This window comes from Ambystoma mexicanum, chromosome 8 (assembly GCF_040938575.1).
Source record: "Ambystoma mexicanum isolate Mex_15411 chromosome 8, UKY_AmexF1_1, whole genome shotgun sequence".
In the NCBI taxonomy this organism is placed as follows: domain Eukaryota; kingdom Metazoa; phylum Chordata; class Amphibia; order Caudata; family Ambystomatidae; genus Ambystoma; species Ambystoma mexicanum.
In genome coordinates, this window is record NC_090929.1 from 385,938,994 (window position 1) to 385,965,821 (window position 26,828).

A 26,828-nucleotide genomic window follows, 5' to 3' on the forward strand; every position below is an offset into this window, starting at 1 on the left:
TCATAGCGGACCTTCCGGACAGTGCCACATGACCATACGCTGGCGCGGGCAGCATGATGACGTGTCCGAGAACCTGTCCGCACTTCACAATAAGATCTCTGCTACATGGGCAGTTCAGAACTGCATCTTCTACTGATCTAGGAACTTTCAACTTCAAAATTTCTCTTGCACAGCTCCAACACCTATTCCTAGTCATTATCCATTAACAATCTAGTACACAATGCATACTTTTAGCAAAACTGCTATTTATCTTAAAATGGCATCAGCTAATGCCACCCCTCCTCCCCAAGAGCCACCACCACTGCTGTAATCAAAGAGCATGAGAAACACTGTCCCCTACCTTAGAAATAGCAAACGCGCAACATTTTCTCTTGTCCACCTACCCCTCCATATTAGTGTTTGGTTCCTCTTACCTAATTTCTCTCCCCACCTTTTGTTCTCAGATCTCCTGCCAAAAAAATACATCCAAAAACAACAAACGACATATTCCATTAGGAACCACCTTTCACAGTTAAAAAAATGGAACTTAAAAAAACATGTATAGACTCCATCTACTTTATATTTCTCAGTAAAGTACATAGACTCAATAAGAATTTCCAACATTTCCATTTGCATTTTGTGTTATGCTAATAGGAATATTGTGGCGCTCATCCTGGATACCGGCCCAGCAGCCCAAGTTATCAGCCCAAGCGAAGCGAGGGTGGATAGCGGGGTCTCTGGACCATTGTCCCCCCATTCCAGCCCCTCAAATGGGGGATGAAGGCCTTAGCACCCTAGGTTCCCAAAGCGGGAACCCGGGGTGCTAAAAAAAAGGATTTTTCTTCCTACACACGTCCCGGTGTAGGAAGGAAAATCCTTTTCCAAGATGGCCACCATGGAAAGGGAAGGCGAGGGTTCCATACAGGGCCCCTCTTCGCTTTCCATGGCAGCCTGCAGAAGGCAAAAAGAGAACCCTATGACCATATTACCACGAGCACATTTTCCTTCGCTTTCAGATCTATCCTAATTTCGAATAACATTACCACAGGGGGACATGGCCACTTTAATCCTATGGTTTTTCCCTTGTGGACATGGCCAGTAGCCAGATTGTCTGGATCATGACCTTATTCCATGACCCGGACAATCTGGCTACTGCCCATGGCCAGAGGCTACCCCTCAGTCACTAAAGGTATACCGCTATTTTTTGTAGCTACATTATGACACTTGTCAAATAATAAAACACTGGCACATTTGCAAAACCATGCGTGTAGGTCCTTGCCAATGCTCATTATGCATGTTTTCTGGAAATCCACCCATTTTTTATTTTTTCAGATGTGTCAAATGTAGGCACATACAAACGTCATATAACCTAGCCCCCACTTGACAAAATCCATTCAGACTTTACGAAAACATCTATATTTAGATCTATAATCTTTTTGCAAGATGGCACCACATTTATAAGCCTTTACAATATTTTGGGACCCCCCTCTAATTTTGTTCCCTCTTGACAGAATCCCAACAAACTTTGCAAAAACATGTATATCTTGATCTATTATCAGTTTGCCAAATGAAGTGCAGATTTGTCAAATGGCAAAGCACTTATAAACCTTTTGCTTCTTGCAGCCATATCCCATCCCATCCTCATCACCCCTCACCACGCCAGAGATTATTTGATAAATTTGACAAGTGCAATGTTGTGTTTTTTAATATGTTTTTACTGCGATGTCCGCCGACAGCGGCGAAGGTCGCGAATCCAAGATGGCGGGCGTTTTCAAAAATCTGACGCACTTCAGGCTCTCCACCATCCAATCAGCGAACACATTGCATGTCCGTGGACATGACACAAGCGGATTAACCAATCAGTGTCCTGTCCGCGGAGCGAACAGGGAAGTGTGTCTGCGGAGCAGACATCGATATCACTACTTTTTTGTGACCTACTTTTTGGTTGTTTTAAAAGAATACTGGACAGATTTTCACCAAATTTACAAAAGCACGCTTTCGGTACTAAGCCGCTGCTCCTGCCTCAAATTTGGTCAAAATCCGTCCAGCGGTTTGGGCTGTAGGCGTGAGCAAAGGGTTTTCCCCATTCAGTCTATGGGAAAAAAAGAAGTTATAAGCCGCCCAAAAACAAAAAGTGCTGTTCCTATGGGTTTAGCAACTTTACCATAACTACACGGCCACTACCGTGGGCCGTGTAATGAAATCATATCAAGAACATTATTATGAATGAAATAAAAAGGTAGCTTTGCCTTACACATAAAAATACTGATTGTTTTAAAACGGCTCTGTGATACTCAAAAACGTATGTCCCACCACCCAGGCCAAGCGTAGAAATGTGGTTACACCAAAGATTACAAAAGAGTTAGATGTTGATGTCGAAACTGATAATGCTTCTATTAGTTGACGGGTAGTAAGATTCCTAAATATTGGTCTTAGCTGAACAAACAAAGGGCAGAGAAGATGAAAATGAGAGAGATAGTCCTTAATGTTACCACCTTGCAGGAAGAAGTGAACTCCCTTCCTTGCCCATCCAACAGTATAGACCACCAGTCATATGCCTATTTGCATCTTCATGTGTAACTACCTGATAGCTGGGTGTTCAATTAAATGTAAATAAGGCTTGAACATTCAACAGCCTGTGCAGAGTATTTGTCCAGCAGTGCAAAGATTAAACAAGGTGTTGTTTGAAGTTGCCTAATCCGCCTTTCCTGAGGGATGGAAATGAGTATGTCCTTCTTGAAATTGCCTCAATCGGGAACACCGCAGAATATTACGTAAATCTTCTACTGAGAACCCATCACATAAACACTTAGAATCATTAGCTTGATTATTTTCCCATTGACATATTGTTCTCAGTCTCATTAAGTGTGCCCGGTGCCTTGGTTGGATCACCCATTCCGAATAGTTTCCTCAACATTGGTGCCCTATATATGAGAGATGAAACTTGAATATCGGTTACCAGATTATGCATTTTTGCTCTCCAGACCCCTAGACTCTAAAAAACACTTTTCAGTTTTTACATCAGCGACTAAGTGCTTTTATAAGTGCAGAAAGCCCAGCTTTACTGGTTCCTTTCTAATGTATGTGAGCCAGAGACCGCTTGAACAGTTGTAAAAAAATAAGGCTTTTCGTACCAACTGTTGTGTCATTTCTAAGTTGTTTTAATGCCACAGATGGGTGCAATACGCTGGTGGGCTCACTGCGTCCCGATTTTCAGGATAACTAAGATCCATCTCCCGATGCAGTGCGTAGACCAGAAAAACTTTGTGGGAGTCCCATTATCAGAGCAGGAATGAATTATCTTTAGTCTGCAGTGATTGGGCTCTGCAGCATCCCCAAAAGGCAGAGCCACAGGTCGCAACCGCCACACACTTTTCCTTATAAGCGCAAATCACACATTCTGACGGCATACCACCTATTTTGATCCCAAATCTAACAAGATCCGCATTCCCGTGAGCCGAGTTTGTGGCCTGATTTCTTTTTTTTTTTGGTAACCTTCTGTGGCCTGATTTCTGATACACGTGTGCCAAGTCAGATCCCACTTATGGTTACTCCTAACTAGTTGGAGGAAGTCACCCATTTCCGTATTTCACCTGTAGCCGCCATGGCACACAAAGAGCTTCTAGACCACACTCTCTCAGATTCATATATGCGCCGTAACCTTTCACAAGGGATTGTAGAGCGTTATGAGTCCTGGCGATTAAAACCACGTCATCCGCATAGAACGGGCGCATATATTTTGTCTTGATATATCAGCTGTCAATTTACTTAAGTTTGCAAATAGTACATTGACTTATAAATGAAAAGTAGTGGGTCCATGACGCAGCCCTGCCTAACAATAGAGGGGAATTTAGAAGTAGGTTACCCCTTCGGCCATAGCGAACTCTTGCTAAAAGACTGCAATGGATTTATATTAGAGGTAATAACAACAAGGGAGACCCGCGTCACGCAAGGTAGCCCGCAATTTATCTCAATCAAATGCAGATGAGAGTTCCATGAATCCCAGGTAGTTCTCTGATGTGTAACCATGCAATTACTTGTATAGGACCAATTTTAAGTCCGGAACTTGATCCATGGCACCCCTTCCCTCGCAAAACCCATATTGGAAATTTGTTAACACTTTATACTCTGTTGCCCGATCCGATATCCTGTAGTGCAGGACTCTGCCTAACAATTGTGCAGATGAGTCAAGGAGTGAAAATGGGCAGCAGCAGTTGGGATCGTTTCCATCTCCCTTCTTAAAGAAAGGGACAGTAATTGCTTCCTTGCAGCCATGGAGGAAAACACGTTGTGACGCAGGGCGTTAAACATTGCAGTGAAGATCGCATGCCAGATATTTACCTCATATTTAAACAGTTTGTTCGGAAATGCATCTGGACATGCAGCCTACCCATTTGCCAACATAGCCACAGCGCCTTCTGCTTCGGCCAGGGAGATAACCAGGCCATCTGCCTCCACTGCTTCCAGCTGGGGCGCGGGTGCTTCAAGCATATCATTATCCCGTTGAATTACATGCATTCTCATGTTTTGTAGTGAGACAAAATGTTGTAGCCATTCTCATTTTCTCTCCTCCACATTTCTGTAGCTGCGCCTAGTCAATGCTATTTGCAGCATATCCCCAATTGTGTTTTTTAATCTTCTTTGCTAGCCTGCAGCTTTTATGAAACCAGCCCTGACTCTTCACTCTTTGCTTTATTCTTCCAGTTGTCAGTAAAAGCATGGGCTGCTGACCTCAGCATGTCTCCCAAAGCAGATAATATTGTTTCAGGTGGGAATGCCAGGCATAATAAAAGTTCACTATCATTCAGGGAATGTGCAATAATATGTGACGATATCAGGTTGTGATTAACAGATTCCCACGTCAATGCCTTGGGCACAGGTGTCTGTTTATATATAGATTTAATTGCACCGTTTCCCAGGTTGTTACCATTGACTACAGGCTTAGAATCAGTGGGTCATGCTCACTCTCTAGTCTAGGCCACACTTCAAAATCTTCCACTTGAGGCCAGCTACCCATCTCTATCAAGAAAGTAATCAATAGTGGATCGAGATTCCGTGTTACGGTAGGTAGATCTCACCAGAACATCTGAGAGGAATCTTCCATTTACTGAATGGACACTGAGCTCCCAAGGCTAGAGCAAAAGGATCTCCCCGCAGGGTTTGACTGCTCATCTGACATAGCTGGAAGTGGAATGCCAAAGGCTAGGCTTTCCTCTCCGGCCAACTGTTGCGCCATTGAATAGTCACCTAATTTTAAATCGAATTCCCCTCCCTAACGTGTGCCCTTATTTTGGCGTCAACCTTTGAGTTTTTACTGGATCTCAGGACATCAATAAGGCCAATCAGAGCATCTCCCAGACCTGGACCATGATAAGAACGATAAAAGTCAGAGTTCTCCACCCTTCGCAGTTATTTCAACTGACAGAAAGGTCGAAATAGGAGAAGAAATATTCACAGCTTTAATATTCATATTTGACAATATGTATGTTGCTAGGTCACCGATGTTCCTTCCCTCTTGTTTTTTACTGCATAAGTGGTGCACACTTCAAAATGTAGCAGTGGAAATGGTGCAAACTCCCTGTTTTTTGGAAACATGATCACATCATACTGAGTAATGAAATTTACAAAATCCTACTCTTTTAACCTTCTCCTCAGGCCAGCTACCTGAACCAGTATCTCGTGCTAGACCAGCACAGTTTCTGTGTGGCTGAGTGGTATATGCAGCCAAACACCTTCTCCTTTGCTCGTTTCGGTGTGCTAACTCCACCTGTGATTCTCAAGACCGCCTCCAACAAGGCTTGGTTGAGATCCAAGAGTTGGGCTTCGGCATAGTCCCACTTCCTTTTGCAGCGGACGCGAGCAGGCCTTGTGGCATAAAACCATATTTAAGCCTGTCTTTTCAGGGGTGTGCCAACTGTTGTGCAGATGACAAAACCTAACCAGCTTATCTAAATAGATTTCTACAAAGGCTTCAGCAATATTTGTTTTACTCCAAACAAGATCACATAGTTGGGGGAAAGCAAAGGAGACTCTCAAGCTACATCCTGCACAGTACTGGCAATCTGATAGGATTCTTCAAATTGGCAGTGCCATGTTGGAGATCCCCTAGATACCCTCATTGTCTGATAGAACCTTCATCGGGGTACATCTATTTGTAAATCAAGTAAGATATAAAATGGTCCAGCAGCCCAGTTCAAGATATGCATGGAAGCTAGGGGTACTGTTTAAGCCCTAGAAGCTTTTTCAGAATCTGGCACTCCATGCCTCCTATAGATGTCACATCGCTCATGACCGCTCTACCCCCCACAAGCCTCTGTACCATCTCTGGCCACTGCCAGAGCCTGAACCTGAGAAACCTTTAGGTGTGGGCCAACTGATCTACCTACAGACCACTTATAGAAGCTCTTCAAGCTCTTCAATGTGTTCTGTGTCCTTTCTGACACAGAGCGCATCACTTTTTTCCACCTGTTCCTTTCCTTTGCCATTTTGATTCAATCCGACCGCCAGATAATCAAATCTATTGACCCATTCCACCATTTCCCCTGAAGGGTGATATATAAGTCTAGGGCCACCAAATGCAAATTGTCATGCATTCTGTTTAGCCCACATTAATCAGTAAATCCTTCTAGGCGCAAAATATCGTCAAACAGGTTTAGTTGATATTGCTGGTCTCTAGACAATTTGAAGATCAAAATCATGTCAACTCCAAGTAAGAGGAATCCAATCCTCTCCTTTTGCAAACATGGTACGTCTACCTCGAGTGCTGACATAGTAGTGGCAATGTCATGGAAATACAGCAAGAACAGGTGGGGTGCCAAAACACACCCCTGCATAACCCCTGCAACTACATTCAAAGACAGGCAAAGTTGTCAGAATACAGTGTTTTGATTGTATGCACCAATGGATGAGGTACAGCTAGGTTTTCCCATACTTGCCATAAACCATAACATGAGACCGTGTCAAAACAGACCCTGCATCCTCAGTACCAGATACTTGGATATTATCAAATTCAGGCAAAAGACATGGTCAGTTGTGCTGATTCCCTTCTGTAACCCTGCTTCAAGATGAAACAAAATATTGTTGTCCTGGCACCATGTTTCCAGTCGAGACAAAACAATTTCCCCATAAAACTATAAGTGCAAAGGATCTATAGTTGCAAGGGTCGCCCGTCTCCCCTTGTATATATCTGCCCCCTTTCAACTGGGAGGCAGGGTGAGTTCCTGCTTCATCCCGCTGAACAGCTTTTGTAAAAACGGAACTAGATAAGAGTTTTGCGTAAACATAAATCTTCCCAAATACTATTCAAACCAGAGATCTTGCCTTTTTTTACAACTCCAATAACGAGCTACATCTCGGGCCATAAAAATATGGGGTGGGGGATTCTGACCCCTCGGTTGAGGAGATGTTTTATTATCTTCACAAATGAACTAATGGGGCTTCATGCCCTTGAAAGCATATACATCTTCCTAGTGGGCCAACACACCTTCTTACCAAAAGTTTCCAAAATGCATGGTACCATTATCCAATAAACCTATACTTCAATGTCATGCAGATTTTTTTAATGTTAAATCCCACCTTATGGAGTACTCATTATATTTTTTTTAGTTTTCACAAGCGTTTTGTACTTTCTTCTTAATTACCTAATAACTTGAATGCTAGTCGGTTCAATATTGTTTTTGGTTTCATTAATTAATTCTTGTTTATCAGCTTTCCATTTCCCATCAAACCAATGATTGTGATTCATACCAATGGCAGAGATGACCTTATTACTGCTTTTAGCTATATGTAGTCTCTCAATAAGTGTGCAAGCTTATTAATACATTGCTGGTCTATAGGCCATCTTCTGGTGCGGTAAAGACACATTCAAGCAGTGGCAATATTTCAGCATATATTGATAGAATCTCAACCTTAGGGTCTAGTTTGGTCAACCTGACTCTTCGGATAATACTGGAAAAAACTAAGGTGTCTCTGCTGTCTTGGCACAAAAGTACATCGAACTAGCTCATCATAGACATTTTTACTCAGGAAACAACCTCAAAATTCTCAGGGAGGTATACCAACTTACTACATCCACCACCAAGCTCGCAAAATGATTCAATGGTATGGCTGGTGTATCCTTTCTGCGGCCATGCTGAATAAGCCCAGTCTCCGGCCAAAGGCCACAAGAGACTCGTTTGGGAACACCAATCAGGACGAAATCGCTGGTAGGTCAATTATTTGACAACATCTCCCAACTACTTGACTCTCTCCCTCCCGATCACCACATCATTGTCATTGGTGACTTCAAACTCCCCTCTGTCTCTGCTGCTCTATCCATTGACTTTAGCTCTCTTCTACTTAACCACTCACTCTTTTCTGTCCAATCGCTGCCCACCCATTCAAGTGGAAACTCCCATGACCTTATTCTCATCTCCTCTCAACTCTCCACTGATTTGCCCCAGATACTTTCAGGTGTCCTGGAACAGCCTTAACTCCCCACTCACCCCCCTTACTGTTGGAGTTCCCCAAGGATCAGCTTTGGCCCACTTCTCTTCACTCTCTATACTTCAGCTCTTGGCACTGTGATCTCCTTTTACAGCTTCTTCTATCAATTATTCACTGACAACACTCACATATTCTTCTCCTTTCAATCCTCATCCAATAAGCTGTTATCAAAATGTCAAACTGTCTCTCCGCCATCCAATATTGGATGGTGTCTCACTCGCTCATGCTCAACTCCACTAAGACTGAAGTTCTCTACTTCCCAACCAAACAAGCTATCTCTTCCTCTCCCCCTCTTCTGCTCTTCTCTCCTGACTACTTTCCTTATCCTGCTTATGCTTGTAACCTAGGTGACATCTTCGACCCATCACACAACTTCTCACTCTTCATCACAAAAATTGCCACTGCAGCCAGACTCAACCTCCTCAATATCAGAAACATCGGTCATCTTCCTTTCAATACTGGTAAACAGCTAATCTCCTCCTAAGTCATTTGTAGATCTGATTACTGTTCTAGTCTCCTCTGTGGCCTTCCCAGCTATGCTTTTTTACCACTAGACAAAGTCCTCAACTTGGCGGTCTGCACACTTTTCAAACGTACTCGCTGTACCTCTACCTCCTCTGCCCGTCCACAGATTGGCTAGCTATCTATGAAACAAAAGGCTAGGTATACACTTCTTCTCATCATCTTCAAAACTTTCTATGGACTTGCCCCAGCCTACCTATTTGCTCATCTCACTCCCTACTCTCCTCCTCGCTCGTTACAATCATTCTCGCTCACCACCTTGCCACCACTCGAGCCCTATGTGATCCCTCTAATTTCCGCTCTCTCTCTCTCTCTCTCTCTCTCTTATCTCACTCTCCCACTCTGAAATGCTCTTCTTCTTCCTCTCGGTACTGCTCCGACTCTACCACTATTTAAATCCAACCTCAAAGCCCTCTTTCTTTCTGAGAAACCTGTTTCCTAGCACTCCACGCTACTGCATAACCCTGTTTTCCTCTGTCGCTACCCTTCACGGACAAATCTACAGCACTTCTGCATCACCCCTACATCCTTAATTTACCACTTCCTCAGTCATTCCATTCCTATGCCATTCCGTCCTGTCCTCGTCCCTGGTTTATGTTTCCACCTTCCTCTGGAACATCTGGTCTTCAAGTCACATTCTCTCACGCCATTGTAAAGGACTCATGTTACCAATGGTACATTTTGCAAATGTTTTTGTACCAAAAATATATTGCTTTCCCTTTGATTTTTTATAAATAAATAAATTCAAATCTTTCTCTCATATCTCCCACTTATCTCCCATTACATGCTCTGATAATTGACAGATTACAAAATGTTGCGAGCGAGACCGCCAGGGGCAAAACCCTCTTGGCTTTCTAAGCATCGAGTTCTGATAGCCTTTGCTTGGAACACACACCTTGCGCCAGACCACTCCCTGAATCGGGAGCCCTGTGTGTATGATAGGAAGGAGAGATCTTCTGAACCCCTAAGGCAGAGAGGGCATGGAGGTGGATGACTCGGAGAACAAATAACCAGTAAGCATGCAAGAAGGCCTGATGGAGAGATTGGTGCAGCCTGGAAGAGGAGATGGTGGCTTGCCAGGTGCAGGCACACTGCCTGGTGCTGAATATTTAAGCCCGAGCATGGCACAGCATTACAGAGCTGAAGAGGTCATGGGGAGATGATGTTTGAGAGCCTAGTGCTAATTCTGGAGCAGAATGGGGTACTGAAGTGCTCAACAGGGATCCTCCTGACAGGTGTGGACGGTGACAGGCATGTGTGTTTGGGAGATCAACTTGGCGATGTGATGGGGACAAGAAGTATCCTGGATAGGTGGTGTAGGCTAGAGTGGATAACATGTCCCCCTTTCTGTGCTATCCCCCACTTGAGTGTGGTCTCTAATCATGAGAAAACTAAGACCCATGCTTGTTTTGTTTATTAGGGTTAACAATAGTTGTGGGTGGTTAACATAAGGTGACATGAGGAGAGGGCTTCTGGACCAAAGTTGTGCAAGGTAGTGTGTCGGGAGGAAAAGATGATCTGGGATTAAATCATAGGTTGGACTGAAAGGGGTTGCAAGCTTCCTTTTGATAATACCCTGGATAGAGGTAAGGGGAAATTGAATAGAAGAAGTAGGAGAAAACACCCATACATCCAGTATTGCAGAAATCTCCTCAGAAGGAGACCTGTGTGAGAAGGAACCTAAGAAACCGGGAGAAATATTTGTATGTACAGGGGATAGAAATTCTTATCAAATCCCTGCTATTTTGGATGGAAAAATGTTGTGGCCCAAATAGAAAGTGGGAGTAAGAAATGTGCCCTAAGAGCCGAGTTGCTTCCACAGAAACAGAGCGAGCAGAATAGAGAGGATGTAGGTTGTATACCTGGTCGTGCAGAAACCTACCCACAGGTTTAAATACCTATCTCTTTCCAGGTAAAGAACTTCAACTGGAAGTGGCTGTGATCCCCAACTTGCCAATTCAACTCCATTGTAGAAACCTGAGAAAATCCAGGACCAGGCGACCTTAACCTCTTGAAAAGGAGTATAGATCTACTGCATAATCTGCTCCTCTAGAACAAGGAAGGAATTCATATACCAGATTGGAACACCTCTTAAAGCCCAGTCCAATCAATGAATGGGAGGGCCCTATTTTAACATCTGAACAGCCATTAAGACAGGAAAATCCACCAGACCCAAAAGGACCATGTACAGATATTTTGTACATCCACTGCAAGAAACAAACAAATCCCAGAGAAAGCAGAGGGACACATTCTTTCTACTTTAAACCATCTACGCTATCCTTGTAGAATGGTTGGTCACCTCACCGAGTTTGATCCACTAAATCAATAGGAAGGTGTCCTTATTTCACCCAGGGAAGAATCATATGAGAACCTATACCCTAACCCTTCTGCGGGTAGCCCTATTCACAGGGGAAGGGTATGTGAGAAATCTGAGGGCATTCTCACATTTAACCGCTTAAGACCCCCCCCCCATCTCAGGGAACCAAGAAAAGGCTAAGACTGCCAGATCCTGACTCCAGGAGTCAGGCTTCAAAGGGGTATTACTGGAATGGAAGGTTTTTGAAGAACAGAAGTGAAATGCCCGGAGATAAGATCTGGCATCCCCCTTTTAGTAATTCTGCTCTATCCCACTTCCCCTCTATTGTCATAGAATATCATCACGCATGTCCTACCCTACCCCAAGATCTTCCATCAAACGCTCACACTTGAAGGAAAGCAAGAGAATGTTGAAAGCAAGGAGCTGCATGATCTAAAGGGTTCACAGAAAGGAGACCCAGAGAAGCATTAAGAACTTACCAGGAAAAGGTACAGTGAACTTCTTGTGCCAAGGGAAATTGTCTTTGCCAAGTGAAACCTGAGAGACTTGTGGAACTTCACAATCATGAGTGCCTTAAAATTGGGGAAGTGAGCTGCAGTGTTGTAAAGCAGACTCCTAGGAGACTTCATCGAGGTTCCTCAGGCATGCTTTATTCTCAGTTACAAAGTTAAACTGTTACAATGAACCACTGGTTCCCATCACCTAGGCTATCTTCTTCTAACTGCCCAATCCTGGAACCTTCACACAGTATTCACACCCAAATATTCTGTCACAGCACACCAACATTCTCTCAGCTCATCATACATCTGCATACACTTCAAACACATCACAACACATCTCCCTCCTTACACTCACACACACAGAACCACGAGAGGAAACACACAGGGGACACACTAACAAGGAATCCTTTTAAAGAGATATGCAACTCGTAAAAGGCATACACATGCAGAGGACTACCCTCCCTATCTAACCTGGCTGAAACGCACATGTTTCTTAACTACTCTAAATATGCGGAAGCAGCCCCCACCCCCATCTAACCTGGCTGCAACTCACACGTTTCCCCAACCCCCATATATAACCTGATTTAATTCACCCATTTAACAACCACTCTATTTATTCAGTGGGCAGCCCCCCTGTCTAACCCAGCTGCAACTCACATGTTTCACAACCACTCTAAATATGTGGAGGACTACCCCCTTATCTAACCTGGCTGAAGCTCAACGTTTCATAACCACTCTGAACATGCGGAGGACCTCATCCCCTAATCTAACCTCGGTTGGCATACGCACCTCTCCCAACCCATCTCACTTGAAATTTAACACACAACCTGCAAATCCTGCAGAAATTATCCCTATGCAAGAACATTTCATCATATATGTGTACGAAGACATCTCTACCATTGCCCACTTGTCAAGGCCTAAAAGTCCATAACCCTGTGGCTCTAACCTACACATGCTCAAATATGTTAGTCCCTGAAAGATGCTCATATAATGTCCAACCACTTGCATTGCACCTGTACACATGCACATCACCATGAGCGCACAATGGTACTTAAAAGTATATGGTGCCCTGCTTCCTAAAATTGCGGGTTCCGACCAAGCCTATAAGTCCATGAAGCGGGCATACACCATAACCTAGAACCCCCTCAAGGTTGTTACACTAACTCATTCACACTGACCCTTCTTGCTGTGGTCCCTTTCACCTCCTGCCCTATCGGCATACTATTAGGCTAACTCACTTACCAGCACAAGTAAACAGCCTTGTGACTGTATGTAGCAAGTTTCACTTGAATAAAGATATTGCAGTACACATCCATAAAGGATATAAGTTGCACGATATACAAAAATGTTGCGCACATCTTCGTTCCAAAACGCTGCCATCTGCCTTTCTACGGCGCTCTTCTCACAGAAAGCTCCTGTCCCTCATTTTCTCTAATGCTCGATCCCTTTTCTCTTCTTTTTGGGATCGTATACCAACGTTAGAAAGGTGCATCAAACATCCCTTGAAAACCTTCAGGCGCCACAAATGCAGCTCCACTTAGTCAACTTCCTCCATGCAAAGACCTTTACTCTCGCAAGACGAAGACTGCCTGCAACGAAACACACAGAACACCATAACTCAATGCTGCGCTGCGTCGCTCCTCAAGCACTTCACTGGCACAACTAAACTCTCCTCTCTGGATGCCAGATCAGGCCGCTCGACGCAACCACGCAGTAATGTCCCTTACTCCGAAAATGGAGCCACGCCACCTTGTCATTACACAAGACGTGAAGCGTCCCTTCCTCTTCCTCTACTCTGACATCACCATCTATCACCGGATTCCGGGCGAGAGGCTTCACCAACTCCCTCGCCATCCGAATGACGTCAACATTCGGATGTAGATCATCAATGGATGCAGGTCTCCCTGCTACCAGCATCCCTCATCGCAGCTTTCCATAAGGTAAGTTGTTTTTGTCTCTCGCTTAATGCATAGTTACCAGGCCATGCGTGGCCCCTCATCCTTCACTGCATGCCAAACTGCTGGGGTGCCATATCCATCTTTACTCTTGCAACTCTGGGGTCCCACTGGGTTAGCTGCTCCTGTAACTTACCCTATTCTTCCACTCCCCGCCATCAGAAGCTCTGTAGGACCCAGCTTTTGACATACAGTGCCAAGCCATTCATTATTGCAGTCTTTCATTTGTCCCTGGAGCAAACTCCCCTTATTACTTGCTCAGGGTCACAATACAGTGCAGTTCCTATCCTTGCTCATACATTGCTAGAACACCTCCCCTTCTGCCTTCTCCATGATGTGTTGTAAAGCAGGCTCCTAGGAGACTTCATCAAGGTTCCTCAAGTATGATTTATTCTCAGTTACAAAGTTAAGCTGTTACAATGAACCACTGGGTCCCATCACCTAGGCTACATTCATCGAACTGCTCAATCCCGGAACCTTCACACAGCATTCACACCCAAACATTCTGTCTCAGCACACCAACATTCTCTCAGCTCATCATACATCTGCATACACTTCAAGCACATCACAACATGCAGAAAGGCTCCATTGTCACATTAACTTTATTTTGAACACTATTGAGTTAACCAAATCCCATTCACCCTAGTATTCTGTGCAAGTGAGGACAAGCATAGGTTTTGACTTAGACGGTATTTTGCTTTGGACTGGCAGACTTGGACTTCCCTTAGTTTTGTTTTCATTAGGGAACATTCCCACCTTAGAGTTAGGGCAAGTTAGGCATTACACCATCCTGACCATTGAGAATAAAGGTTTTCAAACTGTGTTTCACTTATCTGTGTCATCTCTTTATACCATGCCTGTCTCACGCCATCCTTTGCTAAATGGAATCAAGAACTACCTCAGGCTTTGGAAGAAGATCAATGGTATACAATTTTCTGTCTGACCAGGAATATTACTTTACTTTTGTACACAGATTGTATTGCAGCTCAGCCTAACGAAGGAAATGCAACTGCCATAATACGGATAAATGTACCAAGTGTGGGGTAGCTCCCACAAACCGTACACACACGTGTGAAAATGTAATGACATTTCTTATTTTGGGGAAGGGTAATCAAAGAACTGGGGGGAGGGTGTTAACTGAAAACCTAAAGCCTTCTATGTCAGGATGCCTGTTAGGAGTTGATGCTGAGGGGAAACTATACACCTCCTGATTCACCAGATTGGCCAAAAGACACATAGCACTGAGATGGATGCAGCACAGGCCACCCACAGTGGATCAGTGGATTAAAGACATAATGCGCACACACAATCTTGAAAGAGACTACTGCAATGTTACATCAACAAAGTCTCGACTGAAAGATATCTGGGACATGTTTCGAGCATACAAATCAATACAATCAGAGTGTGACAGTAACATTCTGGATTAAGACTTTTTAATCCATCTGTATACAAAAGAGCGACTAAATAAAATGACACTTTCAAAAAGAGAGAATTTGGATGTTGCAAAGGTAACTAAGCTGATGAGCACATGTACACAAATTCCTTGCACCACACACTGCAGCTGCTTATCTGATGGTAACTATCACCAGTTCAGACTAACAGCAGCTGAGCTATGAAAAGCTGAAGGCTGCATAACTCTGAACCACTTGTACCAGTTCATCACACAACCACCCCACATGAGCCCATCATTTTCCGTACTCTAGACAGACCTCAAATGTAGTGAAAGGAGTTAGATGTTAACTCCCACAGCTCTCCGGAATACATTGCCCTCACCAGGAACCACTTGGAATATTGGTTTATTTAATCTCTACTGATAACACTTCAAGATTAGCACATTGCCTCACCCTCGTCCCTCTCTCTCGCAGAACAAGTCAAAGGATCCACATTATTTTACACTAATAAAGAGGGCTATCATTAATAGAAGCAAGGGGCAACTTACCTTTTAAAAAGCGGACCCGTTTTCCAGATGTTGGTGTTTCCAACACAGCCTCTCGGTGGGTCTGTAATATTCTCCTTTTCAAACAGCTCATGGACTGCTTGACCAACTACAGCCACGGCATCACTAATGTGTGCCGATTCATTCTTTCCATTGATTAGCTGCAGGCCAATAACTCCTAAAGGAAACAAAAAGCACATTATCTATCAATTTGCGGTCAACTACAAGAACAGAAGATGTAAGGTGATAGCCAACCAAGGCCTAGCTGTCACAATGGTGTACAATTATCATAACATGGATTTAAAGTCATATTTGCATTTTAAGGATCCAATAATATGTTTTCATATTTTAGTTTTGATTGTCTATAGATCACATGGAGCCTTACAACAATACCTACAAACAAATATACAAAAGAAAATATAATAAGAAGTAAACATGTAAAGGGTTCTTAATATCAGACAAGAATATTTGAAAAATTAAGTGTCTGTTATTCTGAAACATACTTTGAAACATCACCAGGCTGTATTATCATCAAAGATTCCATTACTCAACCAATGCTATTCAAGAAAGAGTAACAAAAAGGAGACTTCATTAATGTGATGGTCACCCCCTAATTGTTTCTCCATAAATCATCTGAAGACCCGCTCTTCACCTAATTGCAATGAATTTTAATCAGTTTTCATAGAGCGCATCACTTACTATTTCTTACCCTGAACAGGGTGACCCAGCCTTGTTTAGCATGGCCATCTTGCCATAATTGACAGTGAGGCCTGGTCGAGTTAAGATTGTCTGATCTTGCAGTACAAATCATAGTACACATAGCACACTTCTCTGCTTCTGGTGTGGGCGACCACTGAACTTCTACGCCCCCTTAACATCTTGACGTAATCATTTGTCACCATGGAATAGCGGATGACTTTCCTGCTCCAAATCCAAATCAACTTTTTCAGTTCTTACTTTTGTATCCATGAATGTGTCTGGTGGCTTATTCTCATTGATTCAAACTATTTTCAAGGCTATGTTTTCCTATACCAAATCTCTTTCTACATCACTGTGAAGAAAGTATAGCATACGCAAGCTTCCTCTACATCAGTAACATGTTGTGTTTTAAATAAAAAAGTATATATTTTAATGATATAAGATATACTGGTGGAGGAATGTGTCATCGGATGAATGGATTTCTAATTAAATGTTTTGGGATACAAAAGGATCTGTGGCCGGCGTGTCTGCATTTTACTAAACATTCTCATGAAATATGATTTTTAAAATAGTATTAACAATAATGGATATTAGCTTGTATAATGTTCAGAAATTGTTTGATAAGCATGTTGTGGGCATATCTCTCTTGATTTGCTGAAGAATGTATCATGTTTTTTCGCTAATACATGGTTCATCTATGCTGTTTTTTTCTCATAGGTCGGTCAATCTTAGAGTAACGTGCAGAGAGAAGAGAGTTAGAGACATGTAAGAGAACAGTCTCTCTGGAGTGAGAGGGACGAAAGCCAAATTTAAGAGGTGGGAAAAGAGAATGAAGATTTAGATAATGAGTTATCTGAGTGTAAGCAGCCCACTCAAGGATTTTAGAAAGGAATGGCAGAAGCAAGATATGATGAAAATTGGCAGGTCTAGATGGGTCAAGAGCAGATTTTTTTCAGAATATGAAGAATAACTGCATGCTTAAAAGCAGCAGGAAAGCAGGAGTTTGAAAAGGAAAAAACAATGAGCGGTAAGGTAAGGAAGATGAGGATAGACCAGAGGAATAAGAGAAGAAGGTAGAGGATCAGAAGGAGAAGCAGTAGGAGAACACGAGCAAGAAGAGCAGAAGTGTCAGAATCAGCAGGAGAAGAAAATGAGGGAAAAGAGTGTGACGATAGAAAAGGAGCAGAGGACAGAGAAGAGTATCAAAGGGAGTGAAGGCTGAGTGAAAATGTGCCACTTTAGATGTAAAATAGTTGGCAAAGTAAGAGGAAGAAAGAGACAAGAAAGCAGATGGATCAGGAGGTTTAGAAGACAGGATATTGTGAAGAAGTCGATAAAGACGGCGAGGGTAATGGTAGAGGGAAAGTGTACGTTCTGAGAAGTTCGATTTTTTTGTGGCATGCAAGGCAGAATCAAAAGAAGAATGTAAAGCTGAAATCTCAATAAGATCAGAAGTATATTGAGAATGTTTCTGTTCTGCTTTTTGTAGGCAGTGGAGGGAAATAAGGTCAGGAGAAAGCCAGGGCTGAGGAGTTTTATGAGTGGGAGAAAAGGGGCGCAGAGGAGAGACTAAGTCAAGTACAGATAGCAAAGACGAGTGCAGAGTGCTGGTTGCTGTATCAGGGGAAAAAGAAGTGAGAATGTAGAATGATGGAAGGGAAGAATACATAGAAGAAAGAAAAGGTACTGAGTCAAAGGAGGAAAGATTACGATGAGTAAAGATAGTTGAAGAGGAAGAAGTAAGCGGAGCAGGAGGAGAAACAGAAAAAGAAAGTAGAAAATGATTGGAAGCATATAAGCGACAGGAAGACACAGTGATAGAAGAAGGGAGTGAAGAGAAGCTTCAAGGCAGGAGCAGGAGCCAGACTGATGGGAAGGGGAGAAGGAAGGACATGCAGATGATAGGAATCAGTGGGTGAAAGCAACAAGGGGTAAAATGAATTAGAGGAGGGGAGATTAAAGTCAGCAAGAAGAAAGAGAAGTGAAGAAGAAAGAAAAAGAAAAGATGAGATTAGATCAAGATGTTCAAGAAAATCAATAGCTAGACCAGGAGGATGATAAAAAAAACAAGAAGCGAGACAGAAAGGGGATTCCAAAAGGAGGAAAATGGTATTCAAAAGAGGGAAAGTTTGGGAGACCAGAAGGGGGAGGTAAAAGAGTCCAGGAAGAGTCATAGAGAACACCAGTGCCCTCCCTACCCCCCATGCATAGATGGGCAAAGACTATGGGAAAATGAAGTGGAAGCAGTATGAAAGGAGGCTGGAGTAAAAAGTAAAAAAAAAAAAATGCCGGATTAATCCAGGTTTCAGTTAAGCAAAGAAAGGTCAGGAGTAATTAGAACACAGAAAAGATCAGAGTGATCGCAGGTGTGAGCAGAAGATGATTGAGAAAAAGTACGGTGGGTTATCCTAGATGGGATAGAACTAGGCATGTAAATACCAGAGAATATGATAGGTAAATAGAACAAGAAATGGATAGAAGATTGGCGCATGATCAAGCGTGAACAGAGGCAAACAGGAGTAGTCATAGCCCTGACAAAGTCGCCCTTTGAATGGGACACCAAAGAGCTCAGGACACCCTAGACTGGAGGAGATACAGAGCAAGGTATGTGATCCTTCATCTGGTGCAGATATAGAGCAAGGCATGTTATCCTTCATGTGACCTGGACATCAGCTGGGCCAAAGATGGTGGTGGCAAATGGGCCAATGGCAGGGCTAGGCAGGTCAGGCAGAGTGGAAGAGAGCAGGGAAAGGCCCCGGTGTGCGGTGCAAGACTGCGATGGTAGGTGGGACCACGTCTGCCCCTTCCCCAGCAGCAGCTCAGTCACTGGCAGGTGAGATGGCAGGCTCTGACACTGACTTTGCACTTCCGCCATGGCGTGGTGCTCGTGCCCGATGGGTCGGAATGAGCCGCACTTTGCTCCATTGTGCAATGGCGGAAACGCTATTTACGCTGTGGCGGTCCGGTCAGTCACTTTCCGCCAGGGTCGTAATGAGGGCCATTGTGTTTTAAGAAGCAAACACATCCAACGTTCATATAAACAAATAAATCTAGAGTGCATATTCAAAATATTTCCCGCGGAAGATATAATGCTAAAATTAAGCCTTATTCATATATGTCAATTAAACAGACAAAAGTAATTTGACATTTGCAAATGTGATCCATTGAAGCTGCATGGATGCAGTAATTCATAGGTAACGATGCATCATAAGAAAGAGCAGTCAGGAGGCCTCATTCATTGTTTATGCTTATAAAAGTGCCTTGTGAACCATGAACATCAACAATGAGCAACACAGTGGCCGAGTTCGGAAAGGCCCGGTAATTCCTCCCTCCAAGGACCCGGACCCGGTCCTTCCCCATTCCCATTTCAGCCCTCATAGGGCTGAATGGGAATGGGAGAGGGAGCAAACAACGGGCCATTACGAGATGGCCCGTTGTTTGCTCCCTCTTCTCCTTGCGGGACCCGGTAAGCACGCCTGGTATTCCCAGGCGTGCTTACCGTGTCCCGCAAGGGGAACTTGTAATGCGGCGGTAGGGAGTGAACGGCGCCGGCACCTTTTACGGCGCCGTTCACTCCGTACCGCCAGGGTCGTAATGTCATGATCACTGCTTCCAAGGAGCCAGGACCAGCCCAACGTCCTTGGAAGCAGGCCCCTAACCCTAATCCTAAACACCAGCCGGTCCCACTGGGACCTTTTGGACCTTGTCCTGGCACCGGTGGCACCAGGCTCATCAAAACCATTGGTCCCGGCACTGGAAGCGCCGGGCTCATAATAGGTGTGAAGATGCTTGGGTGGACTTACCTGCAGCAGACCATGCTGCTTACTTACCAGCCACTTAGAAGCCATCTGAGAACAGGAACTACTTTCTTACCTGGGTGGGGCAGCTCCACTCCCTGGATACAGCACTGGAACTCTTCTGGAAACTGGAACTCTTTTCTTACCTAGGCGGGGCCGTGGAAGAAGATGCCTCATCACTCCAAGGCTATTTAAAGCACACCCGATAGATGAAGCGTGCTTCGCGTTATTCTGCATCTGCAGCAGAACGCTCACCGAGTCTGCTCTGGCCTTTCTTCTTCCGATCCTGGACCTGCAAGAATCCTACTTACCATTTCAGTATCCAGACATCATCAGCACCTGCAAAGAACAGAAACAACAGGTTAGCAAGGCGAACTTTACACGCAGTGCTTACTTACCCGATCCATCGGCTGCGGCCGTTTCTTCACGCCGCATCTCCACCTGCAAGAACAAAAGCATTGCCATACTTACCGGCACGCTGTGAATTCCGGATTTCTTCGTTCTGCATCGCCGCCTGTGAAGACAAAGTATCGTTAACAACTTACTGGCATTCCGCGGACTCCGGCCCTGCAACCCAACATCTGAAAGGCAAAAGAAAAGACATTAAGCAGGTATCTACTTACGTTCATCACGCTCGTCGCAATAAAACGCCTGCGAATTCTCCGGCGTCTCTTTAACACGAACTAAGCTGCAAGGAAAGAGACAGCTAGAGCGCTTGCCATACTTACGAACTTCCAAGCGCTTCACTTCATCTTTCATCTCAAGAGCCCTGCAATACATAAGGGAAAGGCATTATACAGAGTCTGCATATGAACGTGCCACGCATGTAAAGACTATAAAGACAAAAGGTGTCCAGAAACTCACCGCTCGTGCAGATAACGACGGTAACCATCCTCTGAATTCAAGAGGCCTGTGTTTCACCAGTGAAGGAACTGGCAACGGCACCCTGCACCAGACGCAGATGGAGAGCCCAGCATTCACCTATGTAGGGTGAGCACGTTGACCTGGGGGCTCTACGAAAAAGCTGGGAAGAGAGAGAGAGAGGGACATTCAACAACCCAGACCATTAACCCCCATATTCTTTCACCTGCAGAAACCTCACTCTTCGAGTCCGACACACAGTGCGAAGAGGTTCGACCCCAGAAGCCAATCGAGTCCTGCACATCACTTTTCGAGTCACAGACAGCTTCCTGCCAAGACCCGCGCCTCCGTGGGAATCAGGTGAGCGTTACAGAACGCGAAGCACACCACAAAACTCCTACCCAGGCGCAATGGAAACCTCAGACACTGATCAACTAGCCCAGTTGCTCGGGGAATTAAGAGCAGAAGTACATGCAGCTCGTCAGGAAACGAACTCTCTAAGAAGAGAATTGATACTTTCCAAGGAGCGAACAGAGGACCTTGCTAGGCAGTTGTTACAAACGCAGGCAGGACAGACACCTTTGCCTGTTCCAGGAGGAAGTTATCCTTCTGCATCATCTTTAAATCCAGTGCAAATCAATCTGCCCGGTAATGTTCCCTTGGCTCCGCCCGAACGCTTTTCCGGTGATCCAAAGAAATTCGCAGTGTTCATCAATCAGTGCCGCCTACACTTCTTATGTCGACCAGCTGCATTCCCAACAGACCAGACCAAGGTGGCTTTCGTGCTTTCTTATCTCAGTGGCAGCGCTGCAGATTGGTCGATCCCTTTAGTCACCCAGGATGATCCGGTTTTACATGATTTTCAGGCCTTCCAGTCCAGCATGGAGAAACTGTTCGCAAGACATGCACAAGGGCAGGCCTTGGACAATGAGCTTCTCTCATTACGACAGGGTAATCAAGACCTCTTGACTTATATAGCCTCCTTCAATAGACTCATAGTGGAAACACAATGGCCCGAGGACAAGAGAATAACGCTTTTCTACAGAGGCCTGCGTGGAGAGCTCAAAGATGTGTTAGCGCAAGTTGTGAATCCTCCACAAGAATGTTCTGACTATATTGACTTAGTTGTCCAATTGGACCATAGACTACAGAACAGGAAGGCAGATCGTTCCAGATTTGATACCCGAGTGTTTTCTAAACCACAGACCTCGAATAAGGGAGCTGACACTGTGGAACCCATGCAAATAGGGGGCATGAAAGGACCTTTAACCCAGAAAGAGCGGGAAAGAAGAAGGCAGCTGCAATTATGCCTCTATTACGGAAACTCAGGACACTTTCTTCGGGACTGTCCAGTGAAACCAGCTAAGAAGACTGTAGGAGCTGCGGATACCTGTACCACAAATTCTGAGCAGGGAAACGACCTCGCCCGACAAGAGTAGAGGTCCTCTTGCCGAGCGTTAAGATCTGTCCCGTGACCTCGCATTTCGTGATACCCATGGTCCTCATTAGTCCTGAACGTCCGGATCGTTTGCATGCAATTGAAGCTTACATTGACAGCGGAGCAATCGGTAACTATGTGGACCGTGAAATGGTATCAAGGATGAATCTACCCCTTGTCCCTAAGGCAGTGAAAGACGTCATCACTACTGTGGATGGCACGGAGATAGCCTCCGGACCAGTAACGCATGCCACCCAAGAAGTGACGCTAGTGAGTCAAGATGGACACCGGGAGAGAATCGTTTTCGCTGTAATCAAGGCCCCTCAGTTCCAGATCATTCTGGGTATCCCTTGGTTAGAGAAGCACAATCCTCAGATCGATTGGCAAGCAAAGACGGTTCAGTTTCCAGAGTGTTTTACCACTTGTTATCCTCGGCCTGATGTTTCACTGGCGGCAATCTCTTCTGAGGAGGTGCCCAAATTACCTCCCGAATACCAGGAATTCCAAGACGTCTTCCGGAAGGATCAAGCCAACACCCTGCCTCCTCATAGGTCTTACGACTGTCAAATAGATCTGATACCTGGAACAACTCCTCATTGCAGCAGGATTTATGTCCTCACCGAGCCAGAGAACCTTCACCTCAGACAATACCTAGACCAATACCTAGCTAACGGGTTTATTCGTCCTTCAAAATCTCCAGCTTCATCGGCTTTGTTCTTCGTTCCGAAAAAGGAAGGAGACCTTAGGACTTGCATAGATTACCGCGCCCTGAATCAGATCACCGTTAAAAACAGATACCCGTTACCTTTGATCCCTGAACTCCTGGATCAAGTCAAAGATGCATGTATATACACAAAGTTGGATCTCAGAGGAGCCTACCACTTGGTACGGATAAAAGAGGGCGATGAATGGAAAACGGCCTTCCGCACCAAGTACGGGCTATTCGAGTATCAAGTGATGCCCTTTGGACTGTGTAATGCTCCTGCTGCTTTCCAGTATTTTATGAACGATGTCCTTAGAGAACTCATAGACGTGTGTGTTGTTGTCTACATTGATGACATCCTCGTCTATTCATCATCCGAAGAGGAACATCAGAGACACGTTAAAAAGGTTCTCGAGAGATTGCGTCAACATAATCCTTTTGCTAAGCTTGAGAAATGCGTTTTCAACGTAACGGAAGTCGAGTTCCTGGGATTCATATTGTCACCTAACGGAGTCCATATGGATTCAAAGAAAGTTGATGCAATCATCAAGTGGCCATCACCAACCTCGGTAAAAGGAGTTCAAAGCATGTTAGGGTTCGCTAACTTTTACGGCAGATTCATTCCTGAATTTTCTCGGATAGTCCAGCCCATCACCGCTCTGTTGAAAAAGAACAAACGTTTTGAGTGGTCTTCTGAAGCAGAACAAGCTTTTCAGGACTTAAAATCTAAATTCATTTCTGCACCTGTTTTAAAACATCCTCGCCCAGAACTCCCCTACATCGTGGAAACGGATGCTTCTAGTCTTGCTATGGGGGCAGTTTTATCACAAAGAGATCCGGTCACACACCAACTACATCCTGTTGCCTTTTGGTCCCGCAAGTTTTCGCCTCCCGCGATCAACTATTCAATTACAGACAAGGAACTTTTGGCCATCAGATCGGCCTTTAAAGCCTGGCGGCATTATCTTCTAGGAGCCAGACACACAGTCACCGTAATGACTGATCACCGCAATTTACAATATCTAAAGACAGCCAAAGCTCAGTCTTCCAGACAGCTTCGCTGGGCTCTGTTTCTAGCAGAATTTGACTTTATAATTACTTATCGACCAGGCAGTAAGAACGGAAAAGCAGATGCTCTCTCCCGATGGGAGTAGATGAACATTTGACCAATCCAGAACCAATACCCATAATCCCAGAACAAAGAATTTTGGGTTTGGTCAACGCTCAATCTTTTGAAGACATCAAGACCATGGTTAAATCACTCCTAACTCCGGGCAATTTGCAAGATTGGCAATTAAAGGGGAAAGAATTCTCAGTGGATCAAGACCTACCATATTTCCGAGGACGATTGCATTTACCCTGTGAGAAAATACAAAAACAAGTAATCTCCTGTTATCACGACTCTCTAATGGAGGGTCATCCTGGCATTACCAAAACCATGGAAAAGATTAAAAGACATTTCTGGTGGCCGTCATGGAAAAAGGATATTAGAGACTTTGTAATCTCCTGTGGTGTGTGTGCCCAGAATAAAAGTCAGAAGGAGAAACCAGCCGGCCTATTACAGCCACTAGACATCCCTCCCTGTCCATGGCATACCCTGTCCATGGATTTCATCACGGACTTACCTCCATGCTCGGGGTATACTACCATTTTAGTAGTCGTGGATCTATTCTCCAAGATGGCTCACTTCATTCCCCTGAAGGGTCTACCATCAGCCTCAGTATTGGCCTGAGAATTCTTAGAAAACATCGTTCGGCTACACGGTTTTCCCTCGGTTTTAGTCTCCGATGGGGGAAGTCAATTCATCTCTCACTTCTGGCGCAGTTGCTGTCGTCTAGCCCAAATTGATGTAAGACTTTCAACTAGTCACCATCCCCAAACTGACGGACAAACCGAAAGGACAAATCAAACTCTAGAGCAATATCTACGTTGCATGCTCCAACAAACTGAAAACCCCTGGAAGGATATTCTTTGGATCGCTGAATACGCTTACAACAATTCGATTCATTCTGTAACAGGGAAGACTCCATTCTTCCTACTATACGGACACCATCCTAGAACCTCTAACCTGGATCCTCCCCAAGAATTCGAAGCACCTGCTGTGGATCACTTGCACTCGGAGATCACCCGTGCTTTTAAGGAAGCCTCGGCCCATCTGCAAAGAGCTAAAGCTCAATTCAAAAGAGGAGCAGATCGACACCGTAAAGAGGCTCCTCACTACGCTGTAGGAGATCAGGTCTGGCTAACCACTAAGCACCTGCCTCTAAAGGGAACCCGCACCATCATCCCGAGATACCTTGGACCCTATCTCATATCTGCCATAATTAATCCGGTGGCTGTCAAATTGGAGTTACCTACGCATATGAAAATACACCCAATATTCCATGTCTCCTTATTAAAACCAGTACAACCAGAAACCCGATTGACTGAATTCCCAGAACCGGTTTTAGTAGATGGAGAACTTGAATTCGAAGTTAAGAACATCCTAGACTCCAAGATCTCCAAATCTAAGTTATATTATCTGGTTGATTGGAAAGGTTACGGCCCCCAGGAAAGGTCTTGGGAACCTTCAGAATATGTCCACGCACCTCGTCTGGTCAAGAAATTCCATCTGAATCACCCCGACAAGCCAAAACCCCCGGAGAAGACACGCTTAGGAGGGGCCTTGAGGGGGGGTACTGTCATGATCACTGCTTCCAAGGAGCCAGGACCAGCCCAACGTCCTTGGAAGCAGGCCCCTAACCCTAATCCTAAGCACCAGCCGGTCCCCACTGGGACCTTTTGGACCTTGTCCTGGCGCCGGTGGCACCAGGCTCATCAAAACCATTGGTCCCGGCACTGGAAGCGCCGGGCTCATAATAGGTGTGAAGATGCTTGGGTGGACTTACCTGCAGCAGACCATGCTGCTTACTTACCAGCCACTTAGAAGCCATCTGAGAACAGGAACTACTTTCTTACCTGGGTGGGGCAGCTCCACTCCCTGGATACAGCACTGGAACTCTTCTGGAAACTGGAACTCTTTTCTTACCTAGGCGGGGCCGTGGAAGAAGACGCCTCATCACTCCAAGGCTATTTAAACCACACCCGATAGATGAAGCGTGCTTCGCGTTATTCTGCATCTGCAGCGGAACGCTCACCGAGTCTGCTCCGGCCTTTCTTCTTCCGATCCTGGACCTGCAAGAATCCTACTTACCATTTCAGTATCCAGACATCATCAGCACCTGCAAAGAACAGAAACAACAGGTTAGCAAGGCGAACTTTACACGCAGTGCTTACTTACCCGATCCATCGGCTGCGGCCGTTTCTTCACGCCGCATCTCCACCTGCAAGAACAAAAGCATTGCCATACTTACCGGCACGCTGTGAATTCCGGATTTCTTCGTTCTGCATCGCCGCCTGTGAAGACAAAGTATCATTAACAACTTACTGGCATTCCGCGGATTCCGGCCCTGCAACCCAACATCTGAAAGGCAAAAGAAAAGACATTAAGCAGGTATCTACTTACGTTCATCACGCTCGTCGCAATAAAATGCCTGCAAATTCTCCGGCGTCTCTTTAACACGAACTAAGCTGCAAGGAAAGAGACAGCTAGAGCGCTTGCCATACTTACGAACTTCCAAGCGCTTCACTTCATCTT

The 26,828-nt window shown here is 44.8% G+C and overlaps 1 protein-coding gene across 13 annotated transcripts in view; it reads right to left on the bottom strand.

The window, feature by feature from the left end:
* Positions 1-26,828, bottom strand: part of GRIN1 (glutamate ionotropic receptor NMDA type subunit 1) — a 1,139,664-nt gene that overhangs the window by 700,131 nt on the left and 412,705 nt on the right. For all 13 annotated transcript variants that reach the window (XR_011268541.1, XR_011268543.1, XR_011268542.1 and 10 more), the window contains one exon: positions 15,697-15,871. Coding sequence is in view for 9 of the 13 variants with exons in the window: in XM_069609856.1 (XP_069465957.1) it covers positions 15,697-15,871 (175 nt within the window). In the remaining 4 variants the exon portion in view is untranslated. The remainder of the gene's footprint in view (positions 1-15,696; positions 15,872-26,828) is intronic.